Source organism: Astatotilapia calliptera, chromosome 3, assembly GCF_964374335.1.
Source record: "Astatotilapia calliptera chromosome 3, fAstCal68.1, whole genome shotgun sequence".
Taxonomy (NCBI): Eukaryota; Metazoa; Chordata; class Actinopteri; order Cichliformes; family Cichlidae; genus Astatotilapia; species Astatotilapia calliptera.
The window spans coordinates 74,459,798-74,475,018 of NC_137424.1; the positions used below are offsets into that span (position 1 = coordinate 74,459,798).

At 40.6% G+C, this 15,221-nt stretch overlaps 1 protein-coding gene across 2 annotated transcripts; it reads left to right on the plus strand.

Annotated features, from left to right (window-relative positions):
* Positions 1-4,341: 4,341 nt before the first annotated feature.
* Positions 4,342-13,748, plus strand: LOC113019761 (Fc receptor-like protein 2). 2 transcript variants are annotated; one of them, XM_026163580.2, is made up of 6 exons: positions 4,342-4,565; positions 5,112-5,147; positions 10,856-11,128; positions 11,208-11,453; positions 11,530-11,688; positions 11,828-13,748. In XM_026163580.2, the coding sequence occupies exons 1-6, from the start codon at positions 4,535-4,537 to the stop codon at positions 11,842-11,844; spliced, it is 762 nt and encodes a 253-aa protein (XP_026019365.2). In that variant the 5' UTR covers positions 4,342-4,534; the 3' UTR covers positions 11,845-13,748. The 2 variants fall into 2 exon arrangements, with proteins under 2 accessions (XP_026019365.2, XP_080155335.1); XM_080299209.1 differs by lacking the exons at positions 4,342-4,565; positions 5,112-5,147 and adding an exon at positions 9,553-10,041.
* Positions 13,749-15,221: the final 1,473 nt, after the last annotated feature.

Here is a 15,221-nt window from a genome sequence, read left to right on the forward strand (position 1 = left end):
TGATTGACATGACATTGACCAATCAGCTGACAGGAAGAAAAATGGGGTCAAAACTTGTAACTTGTAATTTGAGTGCAGAGTTTCACATATATTTTTTGGCTAAGTCCACACAAAAATCTTTTTTTACACACACACAAATTCTTTTTACACATACAAATCCTGATTTACAAGTACAAAATATTTATGACCACAATTTGAGCCCATACAAGTGGGCCATCACTAATAGATGGCTATTTATTAGGATCTGAAATCTGTGAAATACTGGGAAGCTGCGTCAGCCAGTTTGTCAGAGCAGGATGGTTTCTGGGACCAGGCGAGCTATCTCACCACGAGCTCCGGTAAGGGATGCTACATGAATGTTAGCGCCATAAAGACATGTAGTTGACTGCTGTTAATATATGTCCTGTTTAAAAACAGCCAGTCGGAGTTGTGATATTTATGTTTAAAGTACTGTAACATCACTGATGTGTAAATATTCAATTTTAAGTGCTAAGGAATATATTAAAATGTGCTCGGGCCAATAGTTAACCACTAGTATTAAGCTACTGCTTAGCGATTTCTGTGTGTTCTAACATTACTGTGATTCAGTTGATTTAGTTAGCTTTCCAAAACATTGGAGGAGCAGTAATATCGTCATGTAGTGTGTAAATGCACCATTTTTAGTTTTGTTGACTTAGAAGTTAACTCATTTGATGAAGATGCAAAAAGTTCATAAATGTGATTATAAAATGTGAGGGATCTCATTACTCTGTTGAAGTATTAATGTTTAAAGAAGTTGATATATTTTTCTCAGAAACAATTCAAGTTGAAATATCTTAAAAAGAAGAACAGTTAAAAGCGAGCTGTTAAAAGGATAAATATGGGAGAGTGGATCTTACAAGTTTATTTATTCTTAAAAGGGTAAATATAAGGTATATTTTCTGTTGCACTAAGACCTTGTGTGATGTAACTCAAGTTATTTCATGATGGTTGAGACATCGTATAACTAAAATAATTTGTTACACTTGAGCAATACTTGACTGAAAGATGAGTGATGGAAGAAGCATAGATGAAATAGTAATGTATGCACTCTGAACTGTGTGCATAGATTGGTTTTTGACCAGGACTGGATCATTCGAGATCTGAACCCTGTGGGTTAAGTGGCGAGCCAATCCCAAGAGAGTGACTGTCGACGGACCCGAGTGCGGTGTGGCCAGCCGTGGGATCCATCTTCCGCGAACCTCAGGACTATTACTACATTCCTTGACACGGATAAGACTAACACTTTAAAAATCTACCCGGGTAGTGTTAGAACCAATGGACAGAAACACACACACACACACACACACACACACACACACACACACACACACACACACACACACACACACACACACACACACACACACAAGGAACTCTAATTTCTCTTCCCAAAGAGAAGTGGAGCAACAGGAGCAGAAGCTCTTTAATTGAAACTCTTTGGAGAATTTCCTTAAAGAGGATGTTTGGTTTTGATTTTATTTTTGGACCCTTTAATGTGCGTTTGTGCACTATAGGAAGCCGGCTTTAGACAGGCAGGGTTTGTAAACTTTACAACTTTCCATACAGTTTCTATTCAAATCACATCGTATCTATCACTGAGTGGTTCCTTCTCTGATCCTTTCAAGGCTCCATAGTCTTACCTAGAACTTTCTGATACTGGTCCAAAGTTGTCGAGACAATAATTTAATGTGTATCTCATATTATTTAATTGTAATACCTGTTACAAAAGTGGTGTCAGATAAAGGATGGATATCCTGGATAGACTTCACTTGTGTTGTAGCAGTGGGCCCAGGAGAACAAGAGAAGGATGAAGACTACAAAGATGGAGGAAAGCAAGACAGAGGGAAGAAGGACGGATCGTTGGTCTGTCAGTTTTTGTGCTTCTTGTCCTGCTTTTGTTTGTTTCTTACAATGAAAACTTTGTGTTACCACGGTGTCCGTATATCCACAGATAAGAATAAAATATAATATATATAAAACTCTACTTTTGACCTGTTGTATTATTTTTTCTTCTCTCACGATCATAATGACGTAATTAAACTTCACTCTTTTTATTTCAATAATCATGTTCTGCAAATATTGTGTTGACTGTATCAGTGCAGTAAGCTGAGGTTCTTCATCATGTGTAACGTTTTTATCAAAGATTTACGTGTTTGTGAGCAGATTTTATTGTTTTAAACGATTTCACTCTATTTTTATTACACTGACTGAACAACACTGTCTTTACCAAACAGCCGGTCTGCTACAAGCTGACAGTATCACACACTGTCCAGGTCTGGTGTCCTCAGATCAAAGTTTGCTTGATAGCTAAGTTTAGATTTGATGACTCATTTTACACGTCGTAGCCTTTAAACGTTGATGAGTTCCTGAGTGAGTGAATGAAATGTAGGATAACAGAAAAAGAGCATTTAGTTCTATTCAGACATTTGAAGAAATTGAGACATTTATAAGCTGTCATTACATTATAAAGTAACAGGAAGGTGATAATTTACCAAGAAAAATTTACTAGAAAACCAGCAACAACAAGCTGCAAGAGCGCAGACAATACTGGGATAAAACACGCCTTCAGATCTGTATGTGTCCATCTCATCTCCAAACTCTCCTCTTCCCACAGATAAGAACAGAAACAAAATTAGCTCAAGCACGTTATTTTGATAAATACATTTTGATTCATGAAGTTAATTCATTATAATTTGACATGATTTTTTTTGTGATTATTATTTTTTCAATTATGCGTTTGCTTCTGTCCTGCTAAATTCTAAAAGTTCCTGTAATTAAAGTCTAATTGTGGACGTTACATTCTTATTCCTTTGTGAAGCAGTAAACTATTGTAAATACGTTACTTGTAAGTAACTTCACAGAATTGTTATATTGTACTTTTTACAGATGTTCCTGTAAAACAGTCTAAATGTAACACGTACAGCAGCACTGATGTTATCAGTTTGAAAAGCTTCCTCCATTAAAGGCTAAAGAAGAATAACATGATGCTAGAACATCACATTTTATAACGTGACAGTAAAAATAACTCAGATTGCCTTTGATGTTTTCTTCCACAATCAGAGCTCTGAGCTCCCTTCATTCAGAGGGAAGTGCAGAATCCTTCAAAGTAAAAGCCTTTCTGGTTTGGATAGCTCTGCGCTGCTGAGCATAAGTGGGCTGAGCCTGGGTCCAGCTACATGAGTGGTGTCTTGTTTTGGTGAAGCTTTTGAATTGTTTGGCCTTTGAGGCCCGTGTGGAGCTCATAGAGTAGGCTGACACTAAGCGAGACCCACAGTGGGGCCTGCAGTGGGCGTACACACAGTATACAGCTCATACATAAAGCACCTCTCTGTCTGTCACATCAGTGTCTATTTATAGCTTTCCATTGAAGAAGAAGAAGTGTTTTCTGTTTGAACCATGTACCGAAACAACTCCTCCACATTATGTGGAAAACTGAGGGAACCCGCTGAGCAGCTCCTCCACACTTCACCTCAGTGATGCTTTTATTTTATAACACAAAGATTTAATCATTTATACGTTTGTGGTTTCCTGTTTGTTGCACTAAGAGCAGAGGTGTTCAAGCTTGTTCCACATGAAGCTGCTCAGCAGTTTGTTTGCATCAGCTGATTCAACAGATCAGTAAACTTGTGCTGAAAATAACTTTACTTCACAAACAAATGAAAAAAGGATCATCGGGAAGCTCTTGTGTGCTGTGATGCTTGTTGATTAACTGAGCATTAATAAGAAAAGTGACACTCAGCTCCACATCGCTGCTCTGCTTGAACTTCATCTCAGCTGGAAACAAGTGACGTGAACAGAACAGCGCTCTGAGCGCGCTCAGAAGCTCCTTTGTCCTCACTGCATTTCTACCTCCAGCTAAACCTGAAAAGTGCCGTTTAGTTTGTGCACTGAGGCCTGTGGATGAGTGATGCTGATTCAGGACTACAATCAGATGTCAGACCTCAGGTTTGAGGGTTTATCATGTGTATGTTTTTGCTCTACTGAACCTGAGGAAATGTACATGTTAGTGGTTAAAGGAGCGAGCGGTTCTCACACTCCTGTTAAAGAAAAGAAAATCCCCCACCCGCAGCTCGCTTCCTCTCAACTGCTCACACCTAAAGGAAAAAATGCAGCTTGTGTTTTTCTTCCCACCAGCTGGAGACTTAATTTACATAAGAAAACATGTTTTAGGTTCAATACTTAAAAAAAACCAAGACAAATAAAAGTTTATGAATCTTTCAGATTAAAAATAGAAATTTCAGGTTCTTCGCTTAAACGCACAAAAAAAAAAAAAACCATCATTTTCCTGTCAGTGAACGCACCATGCATGTATCATCTGTGGCTGTTTTCTCTTCATATTAACCTTTTTTTAAGTTTTATCTCTTCTTTGTTACTTTATGCTGCAAAACTAAAGAAGCTGGCAAGAAGGTAAAAGGTGAGAAAACCACAACAGAGTCAATCACAGGAAGGAGGAGGGTTTAAAAGACGTAAGCATGAGCGGACCAGAGTGTTGGTAACATTTCCGAGACACAGGATGGAGGAAACAACGCTGCTGTGTCTCCTCTGTAAGTACAATATGTTTTTATGGATGCTGAAATTTAACAATAACCTCAGAAACTCAATGTTCAGCAAGTTTGCGGGTTTATAACATGTCAGAGTGTAAAGCTGGTCTGCAGGTTTTGCAATAAATGTTCTAAAACAGTCGTCGTGTTCAGAGTTTTTAGGATTTTTGAGAGAAGATATGAGTCCCTTTCTCCTGCCCTAATCTAAGGTTGAGTTCAGAGTAAATGATATCACTGGTAACCGATGTTTGCAGTATTAAACAATCACACCTTATCCTTCAGGCTGATCCACACCTATCTACAGTTTTAAGATCTCTTTCCTTTTGGTATTCGCAAGTTTCTGAACATTTGCCTAAAAGATAATCGAAGCCGACTTTAGTCACAAACCAGTTTAAAGAGTTTAAACTTTGGCAGTAAGGAGGAGAGGGACAGTTATGAACTGGAACAAACCAGACAGCCCCACACTGAGAGAAGTGAAGTGGAAAATGTTGGTGTCACTGTCGTCTTCATGAGTGCGAAACCTCAGACTAACCTGCTGCTTTCTTTTAGTTCTGACTGCAGTGCTGATCTGCACGACACACCAAGGTCAGTGAGCTTCTGTTACCAGTGTCTGAAAGTCAGAAATAAGCAAAATGATCTCATGTTTTGTGCATTTATTGCTGCTGATGTACTGACGGTCAGGCTGTGGTGCAGCTCTAAGACACCACATCCTCTCTGCAGTTGTCATGCAAAGACTTTCCAGCTTTAACCGCTGCCTGAGCAAGAAGGAAGAAAGAAAAGACCCAAAGCTTAAAATCTGTATGTTTGCTGCTCTCTAGAAATGTTTGTGGGTCTTATAGACAACAAAACTGATAAACTATCCCACAAGTACAAAATAACTTAACGTGGAAACAAGTTACAAAGATGTTGATTCTGAAAGATGTTTAAACAACATTAAAACTGAAACTTTATTTCTTTGGAAAAATATTTTCATCTAAATTTCATGGAAAAAAAATCAACACTTCTGCAAATTCATGAACAAAGTCAAACCCACGCTCCCTCGTGTGAGGCACCAGTGCTAACCCCATGATGATGCCCACACACGTGGAAACAACAACGTTCAAGTCTTCAACTCACATCTCAAATGCACAGTGACAGAAACATCATTTACATGCAGATACATACGCTGCTGTGCAGCAACACCAGTCTGTGTATCTTGGGTGGATGTTGTTACAGGTGTTGGGTCATTTGTCCAAATCTTTGATGTATTTCATGTGATCTAACTGTTAGACAGGACAGTGGCTCCTTCTTTTAATAGCCTCTCAGAACTTTAGCACAAAAACAGCCAGAGTTTGTTACAGTAAAGCTCCTTCAAGCCTGCTCATCTCTGCTACCTGATGAAAAGCAGTTCAGGAGGTCGACTCAAATACCAAGCAGAGCAGAAGGGCAGTTAAGAGTAAAGCAGGGTGATGGGACTTTTCTGGAGGTTGTGGAGGCGGGGCACGTCAGATAGATGAGAAGCGTGTCAAAGAAGAACGAGGCGAGGACCCTCCAGTGGTTTGACAGTCAGCTGGTGACAAAGGCAGTGAAGACCCTGTGGAAGCCTGGCAGGAACATGGTAGCAGTCCAGTCCTACTCTTGGATATAACAACAGACAACACAGGACCATCCAGCACACCGGCTGCTCAGGTTCGACCCACTCAGGACACTCAGTGCTTGAGGTTTGCCAGCTCAGGACATTTAGGCAGCTTTGGACGCTCAGGCTCAAATAACAGTGGCTCAGTGTCTGGAGTGTTCCCAGGCAGAGCGGCAGACAGATGCTTGTGAGAGCTTCTTCTTTAAAGAGGGCGCAGGTGGAACGAAGGCAGTTGGCTCATAGCTTCACCGGTGAGGACCTGATATGAAGCAAATTGGAGTGCTGAACAACTGGACCCTGTAAGGTCCTCACAGTAAGACTTCCTCACAGACTGGTGGAAATGAGGCTAGAAAGCTGGGCAGCCTGGATGACACTGGAAGGCTAGACGTGGTTCTGGATGTTGCCCCCGGTCAGTTGAGTCCAATAAGAGGGAAACCAGTTTATGATGAAAATCTCAGGTCAAGGATGTTTCTTTTTCTTTGTAGAAGAGCAGGTTGCGAAGCAGGGCTAAAATCAGAGTCTTCCTCCTCTTATATTTGTTCTTCTATTTGAGTTATGGACGAGTACACACTTGAAATATTTGGCAGCTGTAGCAGTCGCGGAAAATTCCTTCTGTGGCAGAAAATCTCACAGATGCAGTCTTGATACCAATAGATGGATAAAAACTGGAGGAAATCCTCAGAGGCCTTGAAAACTCCTAAATGGAAGTAGCTTCTTCTGCTGGGTCTATTCTGTTGGTCTGAGACTGGCTTCCTTCATTTGCTTCCTGTTAAATCCAGAATTGAATTCAAAATCCTGCTCCTCACATACAAGGTCTTAAATAATCAGGCCCCATCTTATCATAATGACCTTGTAGTACCATATCACCCTATTAGAGCACTTCGCTCTCGCTCTGCAGGCCTACTTGTTGTTCCTAGAGTATTTAAAAGTAGAATGGGAGGCAGAGCCTTCAGCTTTCAGGCCCCTCTTCTGTGGAACCAGCTTCCAGTTTGGATTCAGGAGACAGAAACTCTTTTCTTTTTTGCTAAAGCCAATAGTTAGGGCTGGATCATCCCTTGGATACAACAGTCTCAGGCTTCTAGGGAACATCCAATGATGAAGTGAGATTTTTCACTTCCCTTGTGTTTCCACTACAGTCATCATAGTTTCCACATAATCGCAGAGAGCACAGACGTCATGGTAAATTTTAGCTTTTAATGATTTCTTTGAAATGTTCTTTTTGAAGGATTAATTACAGTACCGAATATCTATCTATCTAAAAAACAAGAACTGTGAGCGCAAGTTTGAATTTATTTTGGATTTCCTTTAATCCAGAGTGAACTGTACACAGTGCCTTGAAAAACTTTGATTTTGTTGGTCTTGAACTTTTACACTTTTGTTATCTTACAATCAAAAACATAATTTTTATTGTGATTTTCTGTGACAGACCAACACAGAGTAGCACACAATTGTGAAGTGGTACAAAAAAGAAAAAGAAGATGCATGGTTTTCAAAATTTTAAGCAAATCAAATCTGGTTTGCCGTGTTTTGGATTCTGCATCAATACTTTGTAGGGCCACCTTCCTCTACACGTCTTTGAGGTATGTCTCTACCAGCTTTGCACATCCAGAGACTGAAATCTTTGCTCATTCTTCGTTGCAAAACAGCTCAAGCTCAGGCAGATTCGATGGGGAGCGTCTGTGAACAGCAGTTTTCAAGTCTCGCCACCGATGGGATTTAGATCTGGACTTTGGCCATTTTAACACATGAATATTCTTTGGTCTAAACCATTCCATTGTATCTTTCGCTGTATGTTTCCAGTCATTGTCTTGTTCAAAGGCAAATCTCCTTCCCAGTCTCAAGTCCTTGGTAGCCTCCTACAGCTGTGAAAACTATAATTTTAATCTCAGCCAAACTGATTTACTCAGGAACAAATAAAACACTGAAAAAAGTCGAACAATAACATTTTTCAATTATCCAAGTGACTTTTATATCATGTTCAACCCGAGCAGCGAAAGAATGCAGGGGTCTGAAAATGATTTGCTGGGAATTCGGTGTTCTCGCCGTCTCTAGCAAGCCTTGAACCCCCAGCTAGCTATCAAGCTGGTGGGTATCAGACGTAACCAAAAACATTGGAGCACTTATGCAAAAATGATTACTTGCTGCTAGCAGGTTGTTAATGCTATCCTTCAAGTCTAAAACCAGCATGTTAATACGTGGAGATCCTGAAAGCTGCTCCAAAAATGATCAATTATATTTTAAATATTTGTTCAATTCAAATCAGTTCAAATTCTTTTTTTCTTTCTTAAAGAAATCTTGTACATCATGTATATTTTTTATGCCATGTGTCATTCCATTGCAAATAATAATCACAAATGAATTAAGAGGAGATGGCTGCAAAAACTCAGGAGCTGTGATTTCATCACACACTGCGTTCTAGACACCGTATAAACTTATGAAGTCCGGCGAAAACACAAGTACACACGGGCGTACATGAGTATTTGGCCTAACAGTCTGCAGTCTATGAACTAACCTCAGCTAACGCCAGCTAACAATGTTAGCTTGTTCGCGAGTATCCTTCACTAATAGTAATAACAACCGCAAAGCAATAGTACGTTGATCAGCCCATTTCCAATGAAGAAATGCATTCCTGCCCGTGCACTGCTGGCTCTGGGTCCATTGTGTAACTGACGCCACCAACAATAACAGGACGCTTACATTAGAGCCTTACTGTGTGTTTTGTTTCCAGCAATCAGAATCAGAGAAACTGTATTCATCCCATATGGAAATTGAGTATAAAAATGTTTTAAAAAGAGGACACGTGTTTTTCTCTAACCCGCTCTCAGCCATGCTATATATGACACATGCCCAGCTAAACCCTCGCCCGACTGCTTTCAATCCACAAAATTGGAGAAGGCATAGAGAGGGGACAGCCAAACATATGGAACCGGAAATGACCACCGTGTATTCTATTTATTTCAACAAAGTAACTGTATTCTGATTACCACCGATTAAAAAAGGTAATTCTAATGGAATACAGTTACATTTTGTATTTTAAATACGTAACACGGGTACATGCATTCTGTTACTCCCCAACACTGCCTTTGTTTGTCTGTCAACAATAGCTTTCTTCTTGCCACTGTTCCATACAGGCCAGATATGTGGAATACACACTCACAGTTGTCCTGTGGACAGACTCTCCCGCCTGAGCTGTGGATTTCTGCAGCTCCTCCAAATGGACAGTGGGCCTGTTAGAAGCTTCTCTGATAAGTGCTCTCTTTCCTCGGTCTGTCAGTTTAGGTGGATGATCATGTCTTGGAGTGCAGCATCCTTTTTCTATTTCTGGATGATGGATTGAATAGTGCCTTTTTGGCTTTTTGTTTTTTATATATAACCTAACCTTACTATAACTTTATCTACATCTTTATCCCTGACCTGTCTGGTGAGTGCCTCAGTCCTCATGATTTGTTCACTAATGTTCTCTAACAAACCACTGAGGCCGTCACAGAGCAGATGTGTTTATAATGAGACTAAATCACACACAGGTGAGCTCTATGATCTAGTTAGGTGACTTCTGAAGGCAACTGACTGCACTGGATTTTATTTGGAGGTATCAGAGTACAGGAGGCTGAATACAAATGCACGCCACACTCTTCAGTCTTTTTAAAACCATGTATCATTGTCATACAAGTTCACAATTATGTGCTACTTTGTGTTGGTCTGTCACAGAAGATCTCAATGAAATATTTAAGTTTGTGGTTATAAAGTGATAAAATGTGTAAAGAGGTATGAATCCTTTTTCAAGACATTGTATTTACACTCACTGGAATCTTTTGATAGTCGGTCCCACTGCATCATTTTTAGATCCTGGACCTCAGTACTACAGTAAGTGTGTTTGTGTCAGCCGTGTACGTCCACTTGTTGTTTCACAAATGTCTGTATCCTGACCTCTTCTGGTTGTTTGGTAGTATTGCATTTTCTTTCTGACACCATGTCTGACTTTAGTGTTTCTGGAAAGTAATTATAATTAGATGTGCTCAGCATGAGAGGTTCAGTTATGAGCAGTGCATACCTGTTACTGTAGGAAGAATTATTCTTCAAATAATCAGCAGAAACATAAAATCAGTTTAATTAAACTGCAGTTTATTTACATGTCCATCAGCTTCAGAGACCAGTGAGGATCTTTAATTCAATTTAATAAAAATCACTGAGATGGAAGAAATAAGAATTTCCACTTTTACTTTTCATGAAGTCAAAGACTTGATTTTAAAAAAGTGAATACAATTCTACATTAGCTTAGAGTTAAAGCGTATAAGTTGGTAAAATACAATTTATATATAAATAAGAAAATTGTAACTCACAGGTGTCGAACTCCAGGCCTCGAGGGCCGGTGTCCTGCAGGTTTCAGATGTATCCTTGAACCAACACAGCTGATTTAAATGGCTAAATTACCTCCTCAACATGTCTTGAAGTTCTCCAGGAGCCTGGTGATAAACTAATCATGTCATTCAGGTGTGTTGGCCAAGGGTGAGATCTAAAACCTGCAGGACAGCGGCTCTAGAGGCCTGGAGTTTGACACCCCTGCTGTAGATTATTGGAATAAATGACAATAAAATACATTTTTGACAGTACGACAGACAGACTCAAAGTGTAAAAGTGTGAGGTTCAGTGAGTAATGTCTGACTACTTTTCCTCACAGCTCGCCTGACTGTGAGTCCCAGCAGCTCTCAGCTGTTTGAAGGAGAGTTTGTGTCTCTGAGCTGTGAGGAGGACGACAGCTCTGCTGGATGGACTCTGAGGAGAAACACAAGCAAACGACAGAGGACTCGGTGTGGAGATGGGTGGGGAAAACCAGCTGGTTCGACTAATTCTTCGTGTAACATCAGCTACATCTTCACATTGGACAGTGGAGTTTACTGGTGTGAGTCCAGAGAGGGTCCCATCAGTAACATGGTTAACCTGACAGTCACTGGTAAGCTGAGTGTGTGGAGTTAGTGTTGATGAAGCTGTGTGTAAATGGATGAAATGCTGTAGTTTGTCTCTGTGTTGAGGTGGATCAGTGATCCTGCAGAGTCCTGTCCTCCCTGTGATGGAGGGAGATGACGTCACTCTGCTCTGTAAAACAAACACCACCGGCTCCAACCTCCCAGCTGCTTTCTATAAAGATGGTGTCTTTATTGGGAACCAGTCTACAGGTCGCATGACCATCCAGCATGTTTCCAGGTCTGATGAAGGCCTCTACAAGTGTGACATCAGCGGTCATGGAGAGTCTCCATCCAGCTGGATCACTGTCAAACGTGAGGAGCTTCACTCTGATTTCAGCTCTTTTTTTCATCAACACCTTCACCTAAACAGGTGTGATTCTCTCTGCAGGTAAACCTAAGACTGCAAACCCGCCCACTTCAGGAGCTCCACACCCAAACTCGAGTCATCTTCACTCTGACTTTGCACTGATGCGCTACCTGCTGGTGTTCTGTCCGTACTTCATCTCCACTCTTCTTATGGTGTCTTTATATCGACAGAGAGCCACAGGTAACACTCTAACCTGTCAGTCAACAATCAATGAACTGTGGGTGATTGAATTAATTTGTTAATATTTCATGTTAGAATAATACAATAACAATCATAATAACAAGAATCTGGATTTCCTTTCTGACCTCGTGTCTTGCAGGAGCTCACCTGAACTGAGGATGATGATGATGCTAACAAAGAGCATCACTTGTGAATTTCACCAACAATTCAAGAACTCGTTCACAAACAGTGAAAGCACACAGACGTGTGTTTAAGCTGAGCGTGTGAACACACAAATGCTCAGTGTCAGAGCACGCATCCACACAAATGATGAAGGCTCAGCTGTCCGACATACACCGATCAGGCATAACATCATGGGTGAAGGTAAAGGTGAAGTGAATAACACTGATTACCGCTTCATCATGGCACCTGTTAGTGTGAGGGCTACATCAGGAGTAGGTGAATAGTTAGTCTTTAAGTTGAGGTAAAGGAAAAATTCAAGTGTAGGGATTTAAACGAGTTTGAAAAGGGCTGAACTGTGAGGCTAGATGACCGAGTGAGGACATCTGAAAAACTGCAGGACTCGTAGGGTGTTCCTGGTGTGCTGTGGTCAGTCTTTATCAAAAGTGGTCAAAGGAAACAACAGAAAGAACCAAAGACAGGGTCATGGGTGGCCAAGGCTCATTGATACACGTAGGAAGTGAAGGCTGGCTCTGTGGTCCAAACCTTAGCTGCTGTAGCTCAGATTGCTGACATAAAGTCCTGGTTCTGATAGAAAGTAAACAGAAGATGGTATTGAGTATTGGTCTGCTGGGAAACAGTATTCCCTGATGGCTGTGACTGCCATCGGCAGGATAATGCGTCTTGCCATGAAGCACAGATGGTTCAGGAACTGTTTGAGGAGCACAACAACAAGTCTGAGGTGGTCTCCAAATTCCCCAGATCTCAACTCACACAATCATCTGTGGGACGTGCTGGACAAACATGTCTGACGTCCCACCTCCCAGCTGAGAGGACTTATGGGATCTTTTGTTAACACACTGCCTGTGTGGAGTCCATATCTTGATGACTGGGCTGTTTTGGCAGCAAAGAGGAGGGTAAACACAATATTAGGCTGGAGCTCATACTGTTATGCCTGGTCAGTGTATATCATCACATGAAATAATAAGAACAACCAGTTATTTAGCTTTTCAAAAAACAGCAATCTATGCAGATAAGCTAAATTGTATCTCTGGTTAATGTGAACAGATGAGGACCCAAAACTGATGTCTGGGGAACTCCTCAGAGTGGCCGGGCACCACACAAAGATATTCAGAGCAAGTTAAGGTGGAAACATCTTCAGACTGAAGACTCCTAAACTAAAGACTGTAAGCTTTGTAGCAGATCCACAGAGAGTGAGACAGCCAGCGCGCTGTTATCACGTCACTCACATTCAAACTACCTCCATAAATCAGCTTTAAATCCCCCTTAAACGGCAGGTTTACTGGTATACAACAGCACTGGTTTAACCTTTGGAAACAAAATTATTAAAGATTGCTGAATTCACATTTTATTCTGCATGTTTGCTTTCTTTATGGAACCAGCAGGAGCAGCAAAAAGCTCCAGAAAAACTCAAACTGGATTAAACTGTGATCCCAAAAGGAAACAGCCAGAGAAGAAGAAATCTGAGCTCTGTGTTTTCTTCTGGTTTTGGTAGAACTGGGCTAAAGACCTGTCTTTAATATTTAGTATTTTATGTTAGTAAGAACATAAAAGGAACAATTATGATGGGAAAACCAGAAACGAACAGAAAGATTTATTTGTTCTGTTATTTGTTCTTTTTTTTTTTTTTTCTTTTTGTCTTTTAAATGTTTGTGACTTTGTGACTTTGAGAGTTTGGAGAACCTGAAAAATCTGTATTTATTTTCTATGCTTAGGGGTATTTAAAGAGGAATAAAAAATGACTAAACCAAACAAACAGCTAACAGGACATGTGCATTCCAGATTTATTATTCATGACTATTTTATTTCCTGGAAACTTTCTCGTGTCATTTTTAAACTAAAATCTGAGTCACTGTCCAAATACATCTTTTTACTTGTTTGGGTCTCTCTCTTTTCTAAAAATTTATTTCTATTTCTAAACATAATGCTTTTGAAACCTGCTAGTGAGAATGCATGATGGTTAGATTCTTTCTACCCCTAATTCTAATACTTTTTTGCCCCACTGTATATCATTCGGATTGTCTACATTCAAAGGAACTACTTCCTCTTCCGCCTTTCATAGTCATGTGCGAAATACGGCTGTATAAATGTCTCGCAGCCCCTTGGCGCGCGCACTCCCAACAATGGCTGAGCGTAATTGGAGTCATGTGCGGACGTATTTTACCTCCACAAACAGCTGAGACGTGGTTTGCGATACATGTGGCAAAAAAGTGCTCCAAGAGTGAGATGTTGTGGCCATACTTTCCCAACCTTGAGACCTCAGAATTAGGGAGACAATCAAAAGGGCACATTTTACAGTGTTTATTTATCGGATAAAATACGTTAAATGTCACCGTTATTATTGGCCGGCCTGGAAACAGCGGGGTGTCCAAATTCAGAGGCTGCTTCCACCTGAGGACCGGCCTTCGCGGTCTAAAGAAAGCCGCGTAGTACGTCACGAGCTCCCTCGGTGGAGTGAAACTCTGCCGTCTGCTCCTTGCTATCTAAAATATAACAGGACACTGACGTAAACTCTTCTGTTTAATCAGTTTTCTGTTTGACGTTTATTCAGCTGTGTGAAAACCCCGGAGGAACCCTCCCGAGGGATTAATAAAGTTAAATTTAATTTAATCTAATAACTTTAATCTCAGCCAAACCGATTTACTCACGAACAAATAAAACACTGAAAAAGCCAAACAAGAACATTTTTAAGTTATCAAAGTGACTCATATATCATGTTTAACCCGAGTAGTGAAAGACCGCGGGGGTTTGAAGACGATGTGTCGGCTCAGATATTTGAAGTTTCCACAGCTACATTCTCACCTGAAAATATGTTAAAGGTTTTTTTGCGACCCAGAAAGAGAAATAAGAGTAATATTAAAACTAAGCAGCTGCCGTCATTGTTGGAGACTGGAATTGGCTGGGCCGCGCTATGAACTCTGTGATATGGTTTTTCAATTTTGTTGTCCGGGTGGGAAATCAGGAGATTTTCAGGAGGGGCACTGAAATTCGGGATTCTCCCGGAAAAATCGGGACGGTTGGCATGTATGGTTGTGGCAACATCACCAACCTTGTCAAACACCTCAGAGTAAATCATGTCACAGAATATGACGAGCGTATGTTGAGGCGAACTGAAGAGGAGGACAGGGACTTAACTTAGCAAACTTACTTACAAACTTAGCACTAAAAAAGTAGACCATTTTGGCCGGTTTTGGAGCAGTCTGGGGGGATGGTGACCTTTGAATGACCTATAAAATAAAGTTTAATATCTCAGAAACTGTAGCAGCACAAACGCTCATTTTACCTGCACAAATCTGCACAAACGTAGCACTAACCGCTCCGCCTATTTGCCTTTACGTTTCAAGTGGCTGGGG